The sequence below is a fragment of the Ambystoma mexicanum genome, chromosome 1q (assembly GCF_040938575.1).
Source record: "Ambystoma mexicanum isolate Mex_15411 chromosome 1q, UKY_AmexF1_1, whole genome shotgun sequence".
Taxonomy (NCBI): Eukaryota; Metazoa; Chordata; class Amphibia; order Caudata; family Ambystomatidae; genus Ambystoma; species Ambystoma mexicanum.
This window is the reverse complement of record NC_090922.1, coordinates 699,480,657-699,499,194: the sequence shown is the minus strand read 5'-3', so window position 1 is coordinate 699,499,194 and position 18,538 is coordinate 699,480,657. Positions and strand designations below refer to the sequence as shown.

The following is an 18,538-nucleotide window of genomic DNA, read 5'->3' as shown; positions in this document are numbered from 1 at the left end:
AGTGATCTGATATGCCACGGGGGAGGAGTTCTGCCGCCTTTACCCTATATGCTTCGGGGGTTCGGAGGAAAAGTAATCTAACCAGGATAGAGATGCGTGTGCTCCCGAGTGGAAGGAGAATCCCTGGTCCGTGGGGTGTAGTTCTCTCCACACATCGCTCAGACCAAGCGCCGAAGCAAAGGTCGCTAGACCTGTGGGCCGGCGCGGGTTTCGGTTGCAGATATGGGTCCGGTCGAGTGCGTTACACATGACATCATTAAAATCCCCTCCCAGGATCCACTCCTTGGCCTGTTGTTGCGCCATCAGGGCCCTCACCTCCCTCAGTGGAGCCTCACCCAACCCCGGTGGGGATTATATCGCTAGAATAGCCATTGTCTCCCCCCAAAGTGTACCTCGAATCATCACAAAACGGCCACTGGGGTCCTGCACCACAGTAGATAGTTCAAAAGGGAGTCGCTTATGTAGGAGGATCAGGACCCCCCGGGAGCCCATTGTATATCCTGCGTGGTACGCCGCTCGATAGTTGGATCTGTGGAAGAACTGGCAGTTTGAGCCCGCTAAGTGAGTCTCAGTTAGAAGAGCTACATCAGGGAAGCGTCTGTTAAGAAATTGCAGGATCAGTCGGCGTTTTATACTTGTGCCCATACCATTCACATTCCAAGTGAGGAGCTTAAGAGACCTGTGGCGTTCACTAGGCATCGATGAGGCTTGTGTATTTTGGCTATTGGGGTCGCTATGGTGTTGTGTGGCCATTGCTGTCTAGGGGTTTATAGTGTTGTGCTCTGTGGGTGCGTGGTATGTATGATCGTAGGAACATTGTGTTCGCATTTGGTGGGAGCGTGGGTGGCGAGCACTGTGTGTTTGGTGACTTCGCTATGGACGTTTGCATGGGGTGATTTTCCGGAAAAAGATAAACATAATACAACTTCCCTTCCCCCCTCCCCATACTCCTCCCCAACATGAAGTATCTGTCGCCCCGCACTCTACTGGCGCTTAAAAACTATGTCGCCAGGTTAAATTAACATGAATTGTTCACACTTCCCCTCCGACTTACTCTACCCGTATGGGTCTGGTGTCTCAAGTCCCAAGTCGGGGGCGTGGCGGCCGCCGGTGGCATGGTGTGTTACTGGTGACTGCTTGCGGTTCGTTTGATCCGTTGCAGGGGGACGAGGGTAGCCCGCCGTCGATGACACTCCCGGAGGAGTGTTCCTTGCAGGTTGTTGCCAGAAGAAGTGGCCGGGCATTGAGTACGCAGTGAATCAGCCCGTTCCCGTGTCTAGCCGCTGCACCTATTTTCTCTTAAGTGCTCGTTAGTTATTGGGATCTTCGTCTGGTTCGATTAGGACCTCCGGTCTGGGTTGCTGTGCAGGTCTTTCTCCCCGTGGTCGGGGTCTTGATCTACTTCTGCGATTTTGATTCGGTCCAGTCCAGTCCCCTCCAATGTGAGTTTCTGCCCATCTCCAGGCCTCCTGCGGGTCAGTAAAGTGGACAGTTTTGCCCTCATGCAGGATTTTCAGTTGGGCTGCGAACAGCAGTCCGTATTTCACGTTCATGGAGCGTAGTTTCCTTTTTAGGTGTTCAAAGGATTGCCTGGCCCGTTGGACCTCACGGGTGTAATCTGGAAAAAAGGCAATTCTGGCTCTGTAATATGTCATTGACCCTTTGGTACGGGCCATTTGTAGGATGGCGTCTGTCGTGGTAATTAAGCAGCTTCGCGATGATTGTTCTCGGGGGAGCCCCGGGGGTCGGGCGTCCCGTAGGCATGCGGTGTGCACGCTCCACCAAGAAAAATTTTGAGAAGGTCTTTGGTGCAAAGAGATCCGCAAGCAATTCCTCCAAGAAAAGCTCCACGCTGGGTCCCTCCGCACGTTCCGACAGTCCCAGGATGCAAATGTTGCGGCGGGACCTTCCTTCTCCCTCATCGACTCGGGCCTCCAGGGTTTTCAGTCGGTTCAACGTTTGCGCGAGTTGTTGGTGCACCCCGCTCAGGTCATCCTCCACTCAGGAGATTCGTTGTTCCGTTTCCCCGGACCGGGAAGAGAGTTTCTGGAGGTCGTGGCGGAGGAAGGAGACTTCGGTGGAGATGGTGTCCATCTTCTGCTCCACCGAGGCGCGCAAGTTTGCGATGGCGGCCATCACATCCTTTAATGAGAGTGGTTCCTCTGGTTCCTTTGGCGGGGAGGGGGTTACTCTCGAGTCCTCGGTACTTAGTGCCGTAGTTGTGCTCGTGGCATATTGTTCCATGGTGCATTGGGTTGAGGTTTTCTTGTTCCTATTCTTGCCCATGGTGTTGCTTTGCGTGGGTCGTTTACGGGCCTCTACCGTGATCTCATAGCTCGTTTACAGTGTTGTAGTCTCAAGAGTCTTAAGCGGTAGTGGTCTCACTGAGGTACAGTATGGTTCTGTTCAACGATGAGTCGTTCGGGGTATTACCTCGTTTTTGGTGAGCTTTATCTTTGCCTCCTTAATAGCTTGATGTACGTCATTCGTATGTACTTCCGTATCAAGGAAGGCAAACTCGCCTGCTCAATTCTCCCCTCGCACTGCCAAGATGGTCCCGTATTGCACAAAGTTCTCCATTATTTCCTCCCCAGGCGACCGCACCGCAGCAGGAGTGTGTTAGGTTGCCCCACCGGGCTGCCAGGCCACGGGGGATGTCGGGGCCGCTGGTGCTCCGGTGATCGGGAGGGGGTCACAGGCCCCTCACGTCTGTTCCCGCCGTTCTGGTTTGGTCCTCTTGACTGGGCCAGGCGGTGCTTTCCGCAGTGTCCCGGAGCAGATATCTTGTGTCTCTCCGCTCGGGCTCCGCTCGCCCTAGAGCCGAATGGTGCTCTGAGGTGCCGCTGCCCAGGAGTGGCGTTGTTACACAGGTCGATTCCGCCGTCGCGTGTGCCGGGGTGGGGAGGCAAAAAATAAATAAATACATTTTTTAAAAAAATAAATAAATAAAAAATAAAAAATCGAACAGTCCGCCCGCCCTCGCGCCCACGGCACACGGAAACAGCAACAGGATATAGTCCACCGCTGTGCGGGGTCTGTGGTTTGTATGTCGCCCGGCTGCTCCGAGGGTATTTAGCACCGCATCTGCTCCGGTGGTTGGGATTCGCAGCTGCCCACGCTTGTCTTCGTTTTAGTTCATCGCGACTCGGAGGCGGCCATCTTGGTTGGGGCCGCACGATACGTTCTTACAGTTTCCAACGCCGATATCATGCGTTCTCCGGTGTGGATTCGGCCCTTTTCACAGCTAGGTGCTGCTATAGTGTTCCGCTGCCCGGATTTATTGTTTTTTAGCGATTTCACCTTTTCGTAACGCAGGATATTACAGGATTTTTCAGGCGGCCGCGGGAGCGCCGACGGGTCACGTCTTCATCGCTCGCTCGCTGGCCACGCCCCCTTGCAGTCCACTCTTAATTCTCACCCTGCCTTGGGGTCTTGGGTTTCACACCCCTTCCTGCGGTATTTGGTATCTCAGCCCCTCATGGGCCATTTGTTTTCTCACCCTGTCTTGGGTATATGGATTTTCGCTCAGTGTTTAGCTTTCTGGTTCCTCAGCCCATAATAGGCTATTTGGTTTCTCAGCCCCTCTTGGGTTATGAGGTTTCTCACCCAGTCTTGGGGTATGGCCGTGCCTGTTTGCCCTCCTCCTGGTTCCCTGGATGTACCACGTACTTTGTTCACTGTGACGGTGTTCCTGGGGGAGAAGTGGTCTCCTCGGCCACTGCAGAATCGTGGCTCTGGCTTCTCTTCGGTCTTCCATGGCGGCTGGCTGGTGTGCTTCCAGTATGTCTGTGATGGGACATCAGCAGTCAGTCAGTTTGCGCCTTTAAACACTTATGTATAGGTGCGTTATAAATGCCATATCATATCCTATCCGTTTGCTGGTGTCAGTTTTCCCTTGACAGGACCTCGGCATTGGTCCCAGCAGGCGCCGGTCAACCACTTTCCATTCGGTGGCATCTTTTTTCCATTCGGCAGGCCCAACCTTCTCCAGCTTCCGGCCTTGTAAAAGGTAGCAGCGCTCTGTGGGCTTTCTCGCTCCTCTGCTCACCACGTGGTGTGTACGTGGTGCTGCTTCCAGGCTCTGCCACAAAGGGGGATGTTCAATGCTGGAAATGGAAAAAATGGACTATCGGAACCCTCTCCTGCTAGGAGGGGCAGGCCGTGAGGAAAAGGAGGCAGGCCGAGGGGCGTGGCCCCATGCCAGGTCATGCAACACAGTATATTTGTATTAGTATTCATTAGGTTTATATAGCGCTTTACACCAAAGCGCTGCACATTTAACAACAACAGGATACATTTAACATAACAATAACAGTAACAATAGAAGCAAATTACAATTTTGAATCAGTAAACAAAACAGTATGTAGAGCAATTAGACAGAGGGAAGGGGAAAGAAGTGGAGTAGAGCTAGGAGAAAGGGAGGAAGGGTAGGAGGAGGAGGAGGGAAAGGTGAGGGTGAGGATCAGGTGGGGGAAAATGGAGGGAGAGGCTTAAGGGGGAAGAGGGAAAGGGTGGGAGAGAGGGTGCGAGAAGAGGGAGGGGTATCATGGCAGGAAATGGAGAAGGAGAGATTTAAGGGACGTGCGGAATGAGGAAAAGGTAGGAATAGAGCGGATTGAGGGAGGTAAGGAGTTCCAGTGGAGGGGGGCCAGGAGTTGGAAGGAGCGGAAACGGGGGGAGGCACAAGGGGAGGGAGGAACAGTGAGGAGCAAGTGGTCAGCGGAATGAAGGGAGCGAGAGGGAGTGTAGAAAGGGAGAAGGGAAAAGAGATAAGGAGGAGCAAGATCATGGAGAGATTTGAAGACTAGGCAGAGAAAATGAAATTTAAGTTGTGAGTGAAGGGGAAGCCAGCCAATGGAGGATAGGGAGGCAGAGATGGAGTCTCGAGGGGAGAGGAGACAGAGGGTACGGATGGCAGAGTGGCAGATAGATTCGAGGGGGGCGAGATATGAAGTAGGTAGGCCAAAGATTAAGGAGGAGCAGTAGAAGAGGCGAGAGAAGATAAGTGAGGAGATTAAAAGTTTAGTAGCATGGAAAGTAAGGGAGGGGCGGACTTTGCAAATATTATAGAGGTGGTAGCGACAGGCACGAGAGGTGAGTGAGATATGGCGGGAAAAAGTGAGAGAAGAGTCGAAGTGAAAGCCTAAATTGCAAGCGTGGGGGGAGAAAGCAAGCTTAGAGGGAGGAAAATGAATGAAAGGAGGAGGAGAGGGAGGGGGAAGGAAGTTGGAAGGGAAGAAAACTACTTCAGTTTAGTCAGAGTTAACGGAAAGAAAGTGAGAAGACATCCAGTTTTTAATAGCAGTAAGACAGGAGGAAAGTTTAAGGTGGAGATCAGGAGAGAAGGAAAGAAAGAGCTGCGTGTCGTCGGCATAGAAATGGTGAGAAATGCCAAATGAGGAGATAACAGGGGCATGCAGGGAGGTGTAGAGTGAGAATAGGAAAGGACCAAGCACCGAGCCCTGGGGGTACTCCGTATTCGAGAGGGTGGGTGGGAGAGGAGCCGCCTCCCCAGCTAACAGTAAAAGAGCGGGAGGAGAGGTAAGGGGATAGCCAGTTCAGTACAGAACCTTTGAAACCAAAGGAGGAGAGAGTGTTGAGAAGAAGGGGGTGATCAACAGTGTCCAAGGCAGCAGAGAGATCAAGAAGAATAAGGACAGAGGATTGCTTACAGTGTCGGGCAGAGAGAAGGGAGTTAAGGATGTAAGTGAGGGCTGTTTCAGGAGAGTGTTTGGGGCGAAAGCCAGATTGAGAAGGGGGAAGGAGAGAGAGATTAGTGACAAAGGTTGAGAGCTGCGAGTAGGCGAGGTGCTCAGGAAGTTTAGAGAGGAATGGGAGAAGTGAGATAGGACGGAAGTTAGAGGTGAGCATGGGATCAGCAGAAGGTTTCTTCAGAATCGGGATGATAGTGGCATGCTTGAAAGCAGAGGGGAAGGTGGCCGAGGAAAGGCAGGTGTTGAAGAAGGAAGTTAGGCAGGGAATAAGAAGAGGGTAGATTTTAGGAATAGGAAGGGAGGGTACAGGGTCAGATGGAGCAGATGAGGGGTGAAACGTCAGAAGGGGAGACTGGGTAGACTACAGTCATGCAAGTGGAGGGTGAGGAGGGAGAAGGGGAGGAGGGGAGGAGGGGAGAATGAAGAGGAGTTGATTTTTTGCCGAAGGGCAAGAATCTTGGAGGAGAAGAAGTTTGCGAAGTCAGAGGGAGAAAGGGTGGAGGAGGTTGAGGGATCAGGGGTTAGGGGGGAGAGAGAAGACGAGAGAGAGTTTGGAAGATGTGGCGGGGTGGGAGGCTTGGGATTGAAGAAGGTTAGAGTAGTAGGAGCGTTTTGCAGAGGAGAGGCAGGAGACATAGAGGAGACATAGAGGGAGTGATAAGAAAAGTAGGAGGTTTGGTTGGAAAGGGAAGGAGATTTGAGCCAGAGTCTCTCAAGACGTCAGAGGAACGTCGCATGGAGAGGAGTTGAGGGGAGAGCCAAGGTTGAGAGGGTTTCCGGGTTGGATGGAAGAAGGAAAGGGGGTGGAGTAGATCAAGAGAGGAGGAGATAGAAGAGGAGACAGTAGAAAGTGCATCAGTGGCCGAAAGTGAAGAGAAGTCATGGAGGGAGGGGAGAGAAGAAGAGCAAGTTTCAAGAAAGAGGGAGGGATCAAAGTTACGATGGTCACAACGCGAGAAAATAGAAGGGGAAGGCTTAGGAGAAGAAGGAAGGGGGAGAAGGGAGAAGGAGAGTAAAGCATGATTCGAGAGAGAGAGAGAGGAAGTGTAGAGACAGTAGAAGAGGGGTAGGAAGAGTTAAAGGTAAGGTCAAGAGTGGAGCCAGAGGAGTGAGTAGGAGAGGAAGGAAGAGGGGAAAGAAGGTAGGAGTCGAGGATGGATGAAAGGGGAGAGGAGTGAGGGGGAGAAGGGAAGTAAAGATTAAAGTCACAGAGAACAATAAGAGGAGAGGGAGAGATGAGAGAAAGGAGGTGATCGAGGTCATCATAGAAGGTAGAGAGAGGGCCAGGTGGGCGATATATAATTAGAAAGCAGATGGGGTGAGGAGAGGAGAAGGATTTGTAAAGAAACTCGAAAGAGGGTAAAGAAGGAAGGGATGGAGAGGAGGGAGAGGAAAGGCATTTGGGGTTGAAGAGGAGGCCAATACCTCCGCCACGACCAGTAGCACGAGAGATATGAGAGAAGGAGGAAGAAGAGGTGGTTAGGGAAGCAGGGACTGTAGTGTTGTGAGGAGGGATCCAGGTTTCAGTAAGGCAGAGGAAATGAAGGTTGAGACGGAGGAACATGTCAAGAACTGCTGGGGTCTTATTGCAGAGGGATCTAGCGTTCCAGAGAGCAATGTTGATGAGAGAGGAGGCTTGGAAAGTGGTGGGGGGAGTGTAGAGAAGGTTAGGGCGGTGAGAGAGGGTAGGCGTAGTAAAGGAAGAGTGGGGGGGATTAAAGAGGGGAATGGACATGAGGAGGAGGGAGAAGTAGAGTAGAAGAGGACAGGGGAGGCGGAGAGGGGGAGGAGTGTGGGGGGGGGAGGGGAAAGAGGATGGTTGGGAGAAGATATGGCCAAACACATAAGGGGAGAGAGGAAGGAGAGGGATAAAGACGTGGTTAGGAGAGCAGGTAGCAGAGGAGGGAAGGTAGATAGAGGGGGCACGGGATAAGAAGGCGGGAAGAACAGTGAGGACCAGAAAGCTGGCAGATGAGGGCTGGTAGGTAAGAGGTCTGGAGGCCGCACTGGGAGGTAGAGTTGGGTTAGCTTAAGTGGGGCACTCAGAGGTGGCAGCAGAGGAGGGTCAATCTGCGGAATGGACATGCGTGTGGGCAGTTCTGTGAGGACCAGAGAGCTGGCAGATGACGGGCTGGTAGGTAAGAGGTCCGGAGGCCGCACAGGGGGGTCGAGTTGGGTTCAGCTGAGGAGGAGCACTGCGGAGTGGACCTGCCGGAAGAGGAGGCGGGCAGAGACCATGAGGTTCAGGGAGCCGGTAGCAGAGAGGGCCTCAGTAGCAAGGACGCCCTGGTGTGAAGAGGAAGGTGGGCAAGGACACAGAAGTTGGGAGAGCTGGTTGAGGAGGAAGGCTGGAGGGGTCAGCAGGTGAGGGGCTACCTAGGGCTCATAGTGGAAAAGACGCCGCAGCCCGAGGAGGGGGGGGCGGGCTGAGAGTCTGAGGGTCGGGGGACAGTAGATAAGGAAGATGGTGGGCACTGAAGACCAGAGTGCCAGCGCAGGAACTGCACAGGAAGAGGCTCCGATGGGCCTTGAAGACCAGAGTGCCAGCGCAGGAACTGCACAGGAAGAGGCTCCGATGAGCCTTGAAGACCAGAGTGCCAGCGCAGGAACAGCGCAGGGAGAGGCTCCGAGGGGTACTGAAGTCCTGAGTGAGTATATCTTCATAGAACCGGATCCTAGCGATTTGCATAAAAGCAAAGAGCATTATGGGAACATAAGAATGTCCACAATTTTAATTTGAAACATATCTTACAATGATTCACCAAGAAACCCTTTTGAGGGAAAAATGAAAGTTGGACACTGCAGATTCGATTGGTCACAATACTCACCCTAACAAAATTAATTCTGTAGGTTACAGGACAAATATACCAGTTTGGACAGCTGGAACAAATATGTGAGGCTTTGACTGTTTCTATATTCAGTTTCCTGTGCCAAGTCTGCTTGTTGAAACGTGAGTTGCTCATGCATGCAATAACTCGGCTTCAGAACAGATATCGCTGGGAGTGTCCTCCACTAGCCCCTGGGCCTGTGAACAGACTTTTTCTGAAGCGAGTTATCTCAAGGACGGGTAACCCAATCTTAAATGAGCAGACCGCTCACTGAAGACTTGACAGCTGAAAGCTTTTGAAATCAGTCCACTTGTTGAAGCATGGGTTTCTCGTCCATCTGATAACTCAGCTTCACAACAGCTCTGGGAGTGTCCTGCGCCAGCCCCTGGGTCTGGAGGCAGATAAACTGACACACTCCAATTTCTTTGATAAACTTAGATGATTTATTTGTGGCCCAACGCGTTTCGTGACAAATCACTTCTTCAGGGGCATATGAACAGATTTCGACAACATTATCTAGAAAAAATATTTGAATGAAATACGTTAGTGAAAGTGATATTGATGCTATTCACAGGCGTGAAAAGGTTAAAGGTACGGTCGTGCGTGCACCAGCGCGTGCGCACCAGGCAAAGTACCTTGAAGTACCTCTTTGCCTCTTCGCCGCCGAGCTGCGGCGGAACGGCAGGAGGTGCTTCATGGGTGCGTCTCCCATTGCCTTTGTCCACATGTAACACAAGTTTTGTGCTGTGCTGTAGCTGTCTAAAAACGGCAACAATCAAAATGGAACCGTTTAACGTTCCTACCTTAAAGACAGGTATGGCTGTCACCATACCATCAGTGGAATGCCTTCCAAAACAACAATCGCACTCAGTGCCCTCACGTAAGCGATCCCTGAATTATTCAACCTCAACGCCAATGGACAAAGGTTTAAGAAAAATGGCGAAGCTTGGACCTGTACAGGCACCTTCCCAACACATTCGCAAACTCTACAATGACGCTCTTCCCGTTGCCCCGCAAATTACAACTAAAGCTAGTGTGTTGTGTCCTTATGCACTAACGCTAATTGTAGCGCCCATTACTGCAGACAAGAGCCCATTGCCAAGAGAACCTCACGGCCTTTTGGTGGAAGAACTGTCACAGCCCTTGGCATAAATGGTGTCCATGTGTAAAGCCGTGGGTCATTTAGAAGGTCCGCCTGCTATGAATGATCTTTCCATTCCGTCCATGACGGACAGTGTTATTTTGTAAAATGCGCCCACTGCGGCAGAAAAAATAATAGATGTGCTGTCAAAAATGGCTGTGATAACAGCGGTGAATGCAAGTGAAATATCTGATGCAAATATTACACCTGCTGTGGGTATAATTGATGTAGTAATGGGGGTTTCCCGCTCTTCGGCGCAAAATCTATCAGGCTCCCCCATATTGTTCGAGGAAAATGATAAGCCTTTAGTTGAATCTGAAGAATCCTTTTATGCACCTACCCCTCGAAGAACAATTCCTCCCCGCTTAGATTTAATAAAACCAACGTCAGTGGAGCCGACATCCAAAATAATTGAAATAGCTTTGAATGCTATAACATAACAATGGTTTCATTAAGTAAATTTATATTACTCATTTGAAAAAAAACGGACTATACAATCGACCCAAATTGAAAAAATGCTGTCTTGGCAGGAAGAAATAGGGTCACGGTTTCGCCAAAGAGTGAGCGAACCCCAGGTTGCCACACTCACCTGTCTGTGTGCTGGAGCGTTGCACAAGCCTCTCTTGGCCCCGAGTCTTCACTTCCCCTGTTTCACCCGGAGGAATGCCTGTCAAATACAAGGTGTACACTCATACCTGAATTCATCCGATTCCCCTGGGCCCTTCCCTTCTCTTTACTGTGTGCTGTGATGTACCCCTATGGGCTTACCTTGATCTTTAGTAGGGTGTGCACTCCATCCTGCATTTGCAAGGGCGCAATTCACTCATGTGATTGGTGCCAATGTCTGTAGGCTGAGTTCAGGTGGCAAACGCTGTTTTATGCCTTCGCAGCGAGGCCGAGAGTTCAAGGTGTCAGTTTCTTCACTGGCTAGAAAGTCCTTCCCACAAGTGAACGTTGCGCGGAGACTGTTGAGTGTCCAAAATTGTCTGTATAGTCTTTGTTTGTTGGTATTTTTGTGGGTGAGTAGCGCTGCATCTAGGAGCTAGCTGCTGGTAGGTTTGCGCAGCGCCTTCAATTCGAGAGCGCCTGGTAATGTCTCTCTTTCCCTTGCAGGAGAAATTATGTGGTATTAGCGCCTCGAGCCCGGGTTCAGTGCTACTGGAGACTTGGTGGTTAGGTAAGTTTGCACGGAGGCTTTTGGTAAGTATGCACCACATAGAGAGCGCAGTGAAATAAGTGTCCGTGTTATTGGACTGAGCGCAATGAATAATGCCTCTTCTTTCTTACAGGGGTTTGTGCGCTCGTGCAACTAACCTGGATTCCAAAATCGTGGGAAGATTCGGCGAGTATGCGCAGCGTTACGGATGTGCGCGTGTTAACGCTGTTCTTCTTTGTTTTTACAGGTGCCGGTGTAGAAGTCCCTTCTTGACTGGAGATAGCTGCAGCGTGGTGTAAGAACCAGGTAAGCTGAAGCTGAATGATCCGGAGCGGGTAAGCAGAAGTAGGATGATCCAGAGCAGGTACGCATAAGCAGGATGATCCGGAGCAGGTAAGCAGAAACAGGATGATCCGGAGCAGGTAAGCAGAAACAGGATGATCCGGAGCAGGTAAGCAGAAGCAGGATGATCCAGAGCAGGTAAGCAGAAACAGGATGCTCCAGAGCACGGCAAGTGTGTTGCTGATACAGCTCACAGTAAGCAACACGAAGCACTGGAAGAATCTTGAGTGTGGTTTATATAGCCAGCCACACTCAAACACTAGAGAGTTCATGAGTTATCATGCATTTCCTGTTTGGCAACAGGAAGTGCTAACCAGGAAGTTACTACAAACACTAGGAAGGAATGAAAGGAGGGATTTGTTATGGGTTCTTTGTGTGCCTATGCCAGGCCTGCCAAGCCTCCACCCAGCTTGCCCCAACTACCTGCCTGATACCCATGACACAGGTGGAATCACCCGTAAGTATTGTATGCGTCTCTGTAGGTTGTCAAACAGAGATTCAAGCGAAGAACGCGGTCAGTGCAGGTGACGACCCACTTTCAATGAGCTTGAATAAGGTACCTCCTGTAATCTCTGCATGTGCTGCTAGTATTTCGGAAACATTGTCCCAAGGTCGGGACACTGGTACTACTCCAGCTTTGCTACTTCATGCAAACACTGCTTTGGTGAAAAACTCATATACAATCTTTGAGAACCGTACGGGAAAAAACAGGAAACCACAAGTCTTGGTCCAGACGAAGTTGTCAAAAAATCAAAAAAACGTGAAACAAAACTCTCAAACACTAGACAATTTTTCAAAGCCATTAAGGTAACAAAGAAAAATTCTACAATAGCCTCCTGTGCGATTGCACAGAAATATCAACTGGAAGCACAGGTGAGAGCTTCTTTACATTTAGCAACCTCATGCAAGGATATAATGGCTTATGCTCCTTTGGATGAATTAGTAGAAACTGTTGCCAACTATGAAGTTGAAGAAAGTTTACCATTAAAAAAACGTGTGTCTAAGACACTTCCAACTAGTTTAAGCAACTCTGGCTCCTCCATCACTCTAGACCCAACTGATTTACATCGACGTGAGATTAGACGTGCAGTCGATGCTTATATGGCTGGCCATCCTCTACTCCCAATTGGGAAAAGTCCAAATATATCTGGACCTCCACATCTAAATGATGAAAGGGAACCGATATATAACTCCAAACAAACCACAGTGAGTAAAAAATCTCTCCCGCTGAGTACAGGCATGAGAACATTAGGCATTGTCAAAAGAATTGCGAAAGATACTCAGCAGACTCCAAGTAGTCAGGTGACAGAAGTGGAAGAAGGTATTGTGAATTCCAACCCTTCCCCACTGCGTGTCAAAAAAAATTGTTAATTTCTCTGACCTTGCACCAGAAATTATTCAGTTTATCCATACGGTGCTGACCACTAATAACTGGATAAATCCGCCAAGGGTGGATCCTTGTAAAGGGGCTGAGGAAATAAAGGCCAAAATAGAACAAAAATCAGCCCAATTCAAAAAATCAACCAGCAACATATTATTTAAATCTTCAATGCAGACCGAGCCTGTCTATCCAGTTTGACCTTAAATCGGCGATCTTTACTAGCCATATTTTCATACATTCCCCAGCTTGAGGACATCATGTCAACTGACATTGCCTTAGTTGAATTTCCTAACGGCCCTATTCTAAGAAATGTCAGAATATGGATGAATTGTCGCGTAATACAAAATACCATATGGTTAGCTAAAAATCAGCTATTTGATCAGGGCTTTGAAATCTTCAATGAGACCACAGAAAAAATAACCCTGATATTCAAATGTTGCCCTTATTAAACAATAAACAAGTTACCTGGGCCTCAGAAAGTAAAAATCTAAATGAAAGTAGCAAAAACAGGTGCATCTGCCAATGCCGTGAAGTTTCCAACTAGCTGGATGTGGGTGCTCCCAATTCGGAAATTGCTCTGGTCAGCTGGAACTCGAGGGGATTTAAGCACTTGATAAACAGTGGATTTAATATAATCCTTCTGCAAGAAACGTGGCTGACAGAAGTCCCCATATGGCATAACTATGATATTAATCTAAATGCGGCAAATAAAGCAAATCGAGGGAGACCCACCTCAGGCTTACACACGGCAGTAAAACAGGATTCTGGTTTGAAATCTGAGCAATTGACATCTCCCAACAAGTACATGCCATTGGTTAAAGTATTTATACACTTCTTTAAGTGTGCAATTATTAACATCTACTGGAATTCAGTGGGAATGTCTGGCTTTTGTTTTTTTAGAGATTTGACAGAGGTATTTGTAGCGATTGCATTAGACTCTTCCATTACCTATATACAACTAGGAGGGGATCTGAATTGTAATTGTATCTCTGAAAAACCTATAGCCAATAAAATCAGATTACTTAAATGGAATCAATTTATAAAATCACAACATTTACGACGACTGAATGGAGCATTTCAGTCAGACATTCCCCCGGCTCCTACATGACGCAGAGGTGTCAGTTATTCCACGATCGATTATATCTATGTTAATATGAATGTATTCTCTTTGATTCGAGATTTTCGTATTGTGGAATCTACCTTGAGTGATCATAACCAATTAACAGCTAATTGGAGTATATCGAGAGGGAAATGTATTAGAAAATACTATAATAGTCAACAAGGCCATATTGTAGTAAATCCAGGCCTAAATAGGCTATGATTGTCGGAAAAGTATCTAGAAAATTTTAATATGCTATTATCAGACTTAAATTCCACGAGCTTCAGCGATAGTATGCAAAGTGTCATGTACTGCGATATGATGCAGCTTTTCCAACACAAATCTCAGAATTCAACCAATTGCCAAATTCAACCTATAAATATGCACACATATAATCATGAGGTGAGGAGACAAAAAACCATGCTGAGACTGCACAAGAGGGAAGCCCTTAAACAACCTATAGAGATAAGACTAGCTTTATTAACACGACTTATGACTAGGTACAGGAACTGGCTATGAAGTATACGGGCCAAGTTATATCAAGATGATGGAGCAAAAATGTTAAACTTGCTCCAAGCACAAAACACAGCAAAAGTCCGGACTCTTCTACATTAAGGCTCCTTAGGAACCCAATACATAATACAAGCGAATGGTATAACTGAACAACTGTGGATCGAGCACTTTTCTAAGTTATATTCACTTCCAGATAGTAGTTCCATAGTGGAATCCTGTAGATGGAATACCTTTCTTCTTAAGTTTGATTTGGACGACATAATCATTTTTATTAAAAGGGCAAGCAATTGCAGAGCTTGTGGTCCGGACGGGCTATCAAATCAAAGCTTGAAAAGGAACCCTGAATTATGGGCAAACATATTATTCCATATATTCTCTGTCATAAACAAAACCCAGGTAATTCCCCCCACATGGATGCACTCCATCATTGTGTCCATCTATAAAAAGGGCAATTGTCAACTGCCAGTAAGTTACAGGCGAATAGCTCTCTTGGATGCGCTGGGCAAAATTTTCACGAGACTAATATTAAGGGATCTTAATGAATGGACACAACGTTGCAAACTAAGAGACCCTTATCAATCTGGGTTTGTTACGGGGCTGGGTACAATTCCGAACATCATGGCTATGAATGCAATAAAATCTGACATGGCAACTAGAAAACAACTGCTTTATCTAGCATTTGTTGACTTTAGAGTCGCTTTGACTCAATGGATCGACAATTGCTATATCAAAAGCTGGTTAATAACAAGTGCTCCCCCCTTTCTATGTACCTTGCTCATGCTCCTACACACTGACACGACTATGCAGGTCAGAATGAACTTGGTGGGCCTATTAACAGCACAATTTCCAACATACCGCGTACTCAAACAGGGTTGCCTTTTGGCTTCATCAATATTCAATCTATTTATACTAGATATGGGAAATGCATTCCGCCACGTGGTCAGCGATCCACCAAAATTAGGGCAATCGAAAATACGTTATCTGTTGTATGTCAACGATCTCGTGCTACTTTCCCGAACACTGGTAGGTCTCCAGAATATGCTAAGAGCTCTTGACACTTATGTTACACAAAACAACCTTGCAATAAATACGGAAAAAGCGCAAGTCCTAATCTGTAGGCCTAAGGGTAGCACAAAACAAAAACCCTATAAGTGGTTCCTAAATAACGTGACACTGACAACTGTTCTACAATATAAATATTTAGGTGTCACAATGACTGAGAAATTGAAGCGTTAGATAAACAGCGTCAAACTCAAAAGTAAATTGCAGACGCTAACAGCTCAAGCTAAAATTATAACACGAAAGTATGGCAAATTTTCATTAAGCCATACCATGCTACAAACAAAAAGTAATACCCACACTATTATACGGAGTAGAAGCTCATATTCTAAAGAGCAATGTTGGTGGGACAAAATTGAAGCAAGCTTTTGGAAAAAGGTTTTAGGCTTGCCGAAATGTACACCACTCCCAATAATTTGCTTTGAAGTTGGTTTAGTATCAATTTACGCGCACGTGCTATGAAAAATGTCTGCTTTCTTAAAGAAGTGTTTGCTGAATATTAACGGTCCAAATATATTGGGAATCATAGCCCAGTATTTACTAGTCTCGCTAAAAATGCTTCCGAAAATGTGGCTGAAGCTCACCTAAAATGCATTGGCTGATGCTTCTATAGATTTAGATGTACTACTATACAATCCTGATCGTGCTAAGAAAAAAATGTTTCAGCACGACTGGATTGTAAATCGCTCAAAATGCTTGTCATATAGGGACTTCGATGCGACATTGTTTGGTCATAAGAGAATGTGTACTATGGCGGACTATTTAGTCAAGTGTCGTCGCCTCAAATAAGAAGTCAATATCTCCGCTTTAGGTTGAACCTCTGGCCAAAGAATGAAGTCTTAGCCAAGAGAAAAATAATACCATGTGAACGCAATTTCTGTCGATTTTGTAAGCTCACAGATGTGAGAGAAACACTTAAACATTGCATTGTCTCATGTTCAGCGCTAAAAGAAAGGAGAGAAAAACATGTTAAGTTCCTTACAACGCCCTTTTGTTGCAATGATCCAGATGAAATTTGACAATTTTTATTTGCCAATACAAAATTAGCTGTTCGCATTGCAATTGTACAGTTTCTAAAATCGATATTTCCTGCTCATGAGGTTAATGTATGTGAAGTATCCAAAGTATGCTTAAATGAATTCTTACGAGAACATTTTTATACTTGAAATTATGATTTTTTGATTTTCTTTCCAAAATGATTTGAATAATTTTCAAAAGCCTTTTTTCTTTCATAAGCATTTTATCTGTAATAAGTGTACATAATAATCTTAACCGATTGTATACATTTGAAAAGTTGATTGTATCAGCTAATCAAAATAAAAAAAATAATGTCGAAATCTGTTCATATGCCCCTGAAGAAGTGATTTTTCACAAAATGCGTTGGGCCACAAATAAATCATATAAGTTTATCAAAGAAATTGGATTGTGTCGTTTATCTGATATGTTTTGAAATTTATAAATAACTGTCTATGTTTGTTTTTATGCAAATAACAAAATGTGGATTCATAGCGAAATGAACATATAAAATACTATACAAAATATTAAATACCATTTAAAATTACTGGACTCAGATGTTTTGAGCCATTGATAGTGTGTAGAGGACGGGAGTTCCCACACATGGGAACTTTATAGTTTTCCGATTTACATTATACAACCCATATGCCAGGGTTGGTTATCATCTCCTCCGCACTCGAAGAATAATTTAACAACCTATAAATGTATTAATTAAAATTCTAAATCCATGTGTTAACAACTCAGGAGTTCAGGTCAATCTATTTTTTATCTTTTTACTCCCCACTGACAATACAGGTTGTTTTTTTTCCTCTTGGCCACTTAGTGTAGATTTGTGTTTGTATTATATTTGCTTGGTTTTAGAAGACACATTAGTAATTGCGTTTGTCTCTTTGGAGGAGGCACCTTAAAGACTGGTTTGAGCCTGGAAAGTCTATAACAGTGATCCATCTCCCCAACCATATTATATTAGTTGGGTGGGCGGAGCTTCTTAGTTTGCAGAGATTACCATCCACTCCCATGTGTCTGCAGCATGTGATACAATGCGTAGATTCAAAGGATATGTAACCTAACAGATGGATGTACAGATATTACTTGATTCAATTTCCTAACCACAGTCAGAGAAATCAATCTTGTTTCAATAGAATAAAAGAGGTCAGTTATTAGATTAAAGTGATTACCATTTGAATTTCTTCAGGCGACAGTTCATCTTCACCTTTGCCATCCTCCCACAAACCAACATTGTTAGACGTTTCTGACACGTTTTTATCTAGTGATAAAAAAAAATATATAGGTTTTACAAGTATAGCTAATCTTTTGGAGAGAAAAAAAATCTTTTTGGGAAATGAAACTTTTTTCTTGTATATTCACAGATATGAAGTAGGTAGCAGTTAAAGGTACAATAATGTTGACAAATGTGGGTATTGTAACCGTAGAGAAGGAAAAACACATCTTTATCAATATTCAGGCACTTTTATACTCTTGTGGTGACTCCTTTCATAACTACATGGGTACTCCGTTTCATTTACACCATTCCCTTGTTGGGGCAGGGATCTTGAACTGCATGTGGGGATCAATGGCTGCAGCATGAGTATTGCGATTTGGCTAGTTGCTGTCTCCATGCTTGACACCATAGCCACATAGTGTCAGCTGTGAATCTTTCTTAGTACCTGCCTAATATCTTCCAAAACAGGACAAGCCCTTGGAACAGGTTCTGTTTCTAGTAAGCATCTAAGCGATCCGCTTCCTGCTCCACTGCTTTGTGTGGTCTTAGTCAAATCACTTTCCCACATCTTTGTCTCTTGCGGATATGCACTATGTTCCAGATGAGCTTTCTAGCACACTCGGGTCTTGCAAGAGACAACGATGCAGTGTAAATTCACAATTCCTAAGCATAAATTAGGACAGGAATACCCAACCACTCAAAGTAAACCAATACCCAGGACATGGAAAACTGGGCCAATTAGCACTTATGCGCGAGCATTAGAAATGAACGAACTATGTTCGACCTTCAAGGGAATATGCTCTAAAATTAGGTGAGGAATATGGCAAGGCAAACTCCTACAAGTGATATTGATGTGCTGTCGCCTGCTAGCAATACTCATACCACACACCAGACCAGGAATTTTCAAACCTACACTGCACGTAACAATGTCAGTCAGACACAGCATTAACAACACAGGTCTGATGCTGAACCATTGGGTTTCGCTGAGTACCAGTCCTCATTTCTACAATGTACTTGTAAGTCCGATTGAACGTAACTAGATGTAACTGCACACTGAGAAGGTGCTGGA

The 18,538-nt window shown here is 46.3% G+C and overlaps 1 protein-coding gene across 1 annotated transcript in view; it reads right to left on the bottom strand.

Moving 5' to 3' along the window:
* The window catches only part of STX18 (syntaxin 18), a 559,937-nt gene that overhangs the window by 232,895 nt on the left and 308,504 nt on the right, over window positions 1-18,538 (bottom strand). Inside the window, exon 7 of the mRNA XM_069641306.1 lies at window positions 17,426-17,514. Coding sequence (XP_069497407.1) covers window positions 17,426-17,514 — 89 coding nt within the window. The remainder of the gene's footprint in view (window positions 1-17,425; window positions 17,515-18,538) is intronic.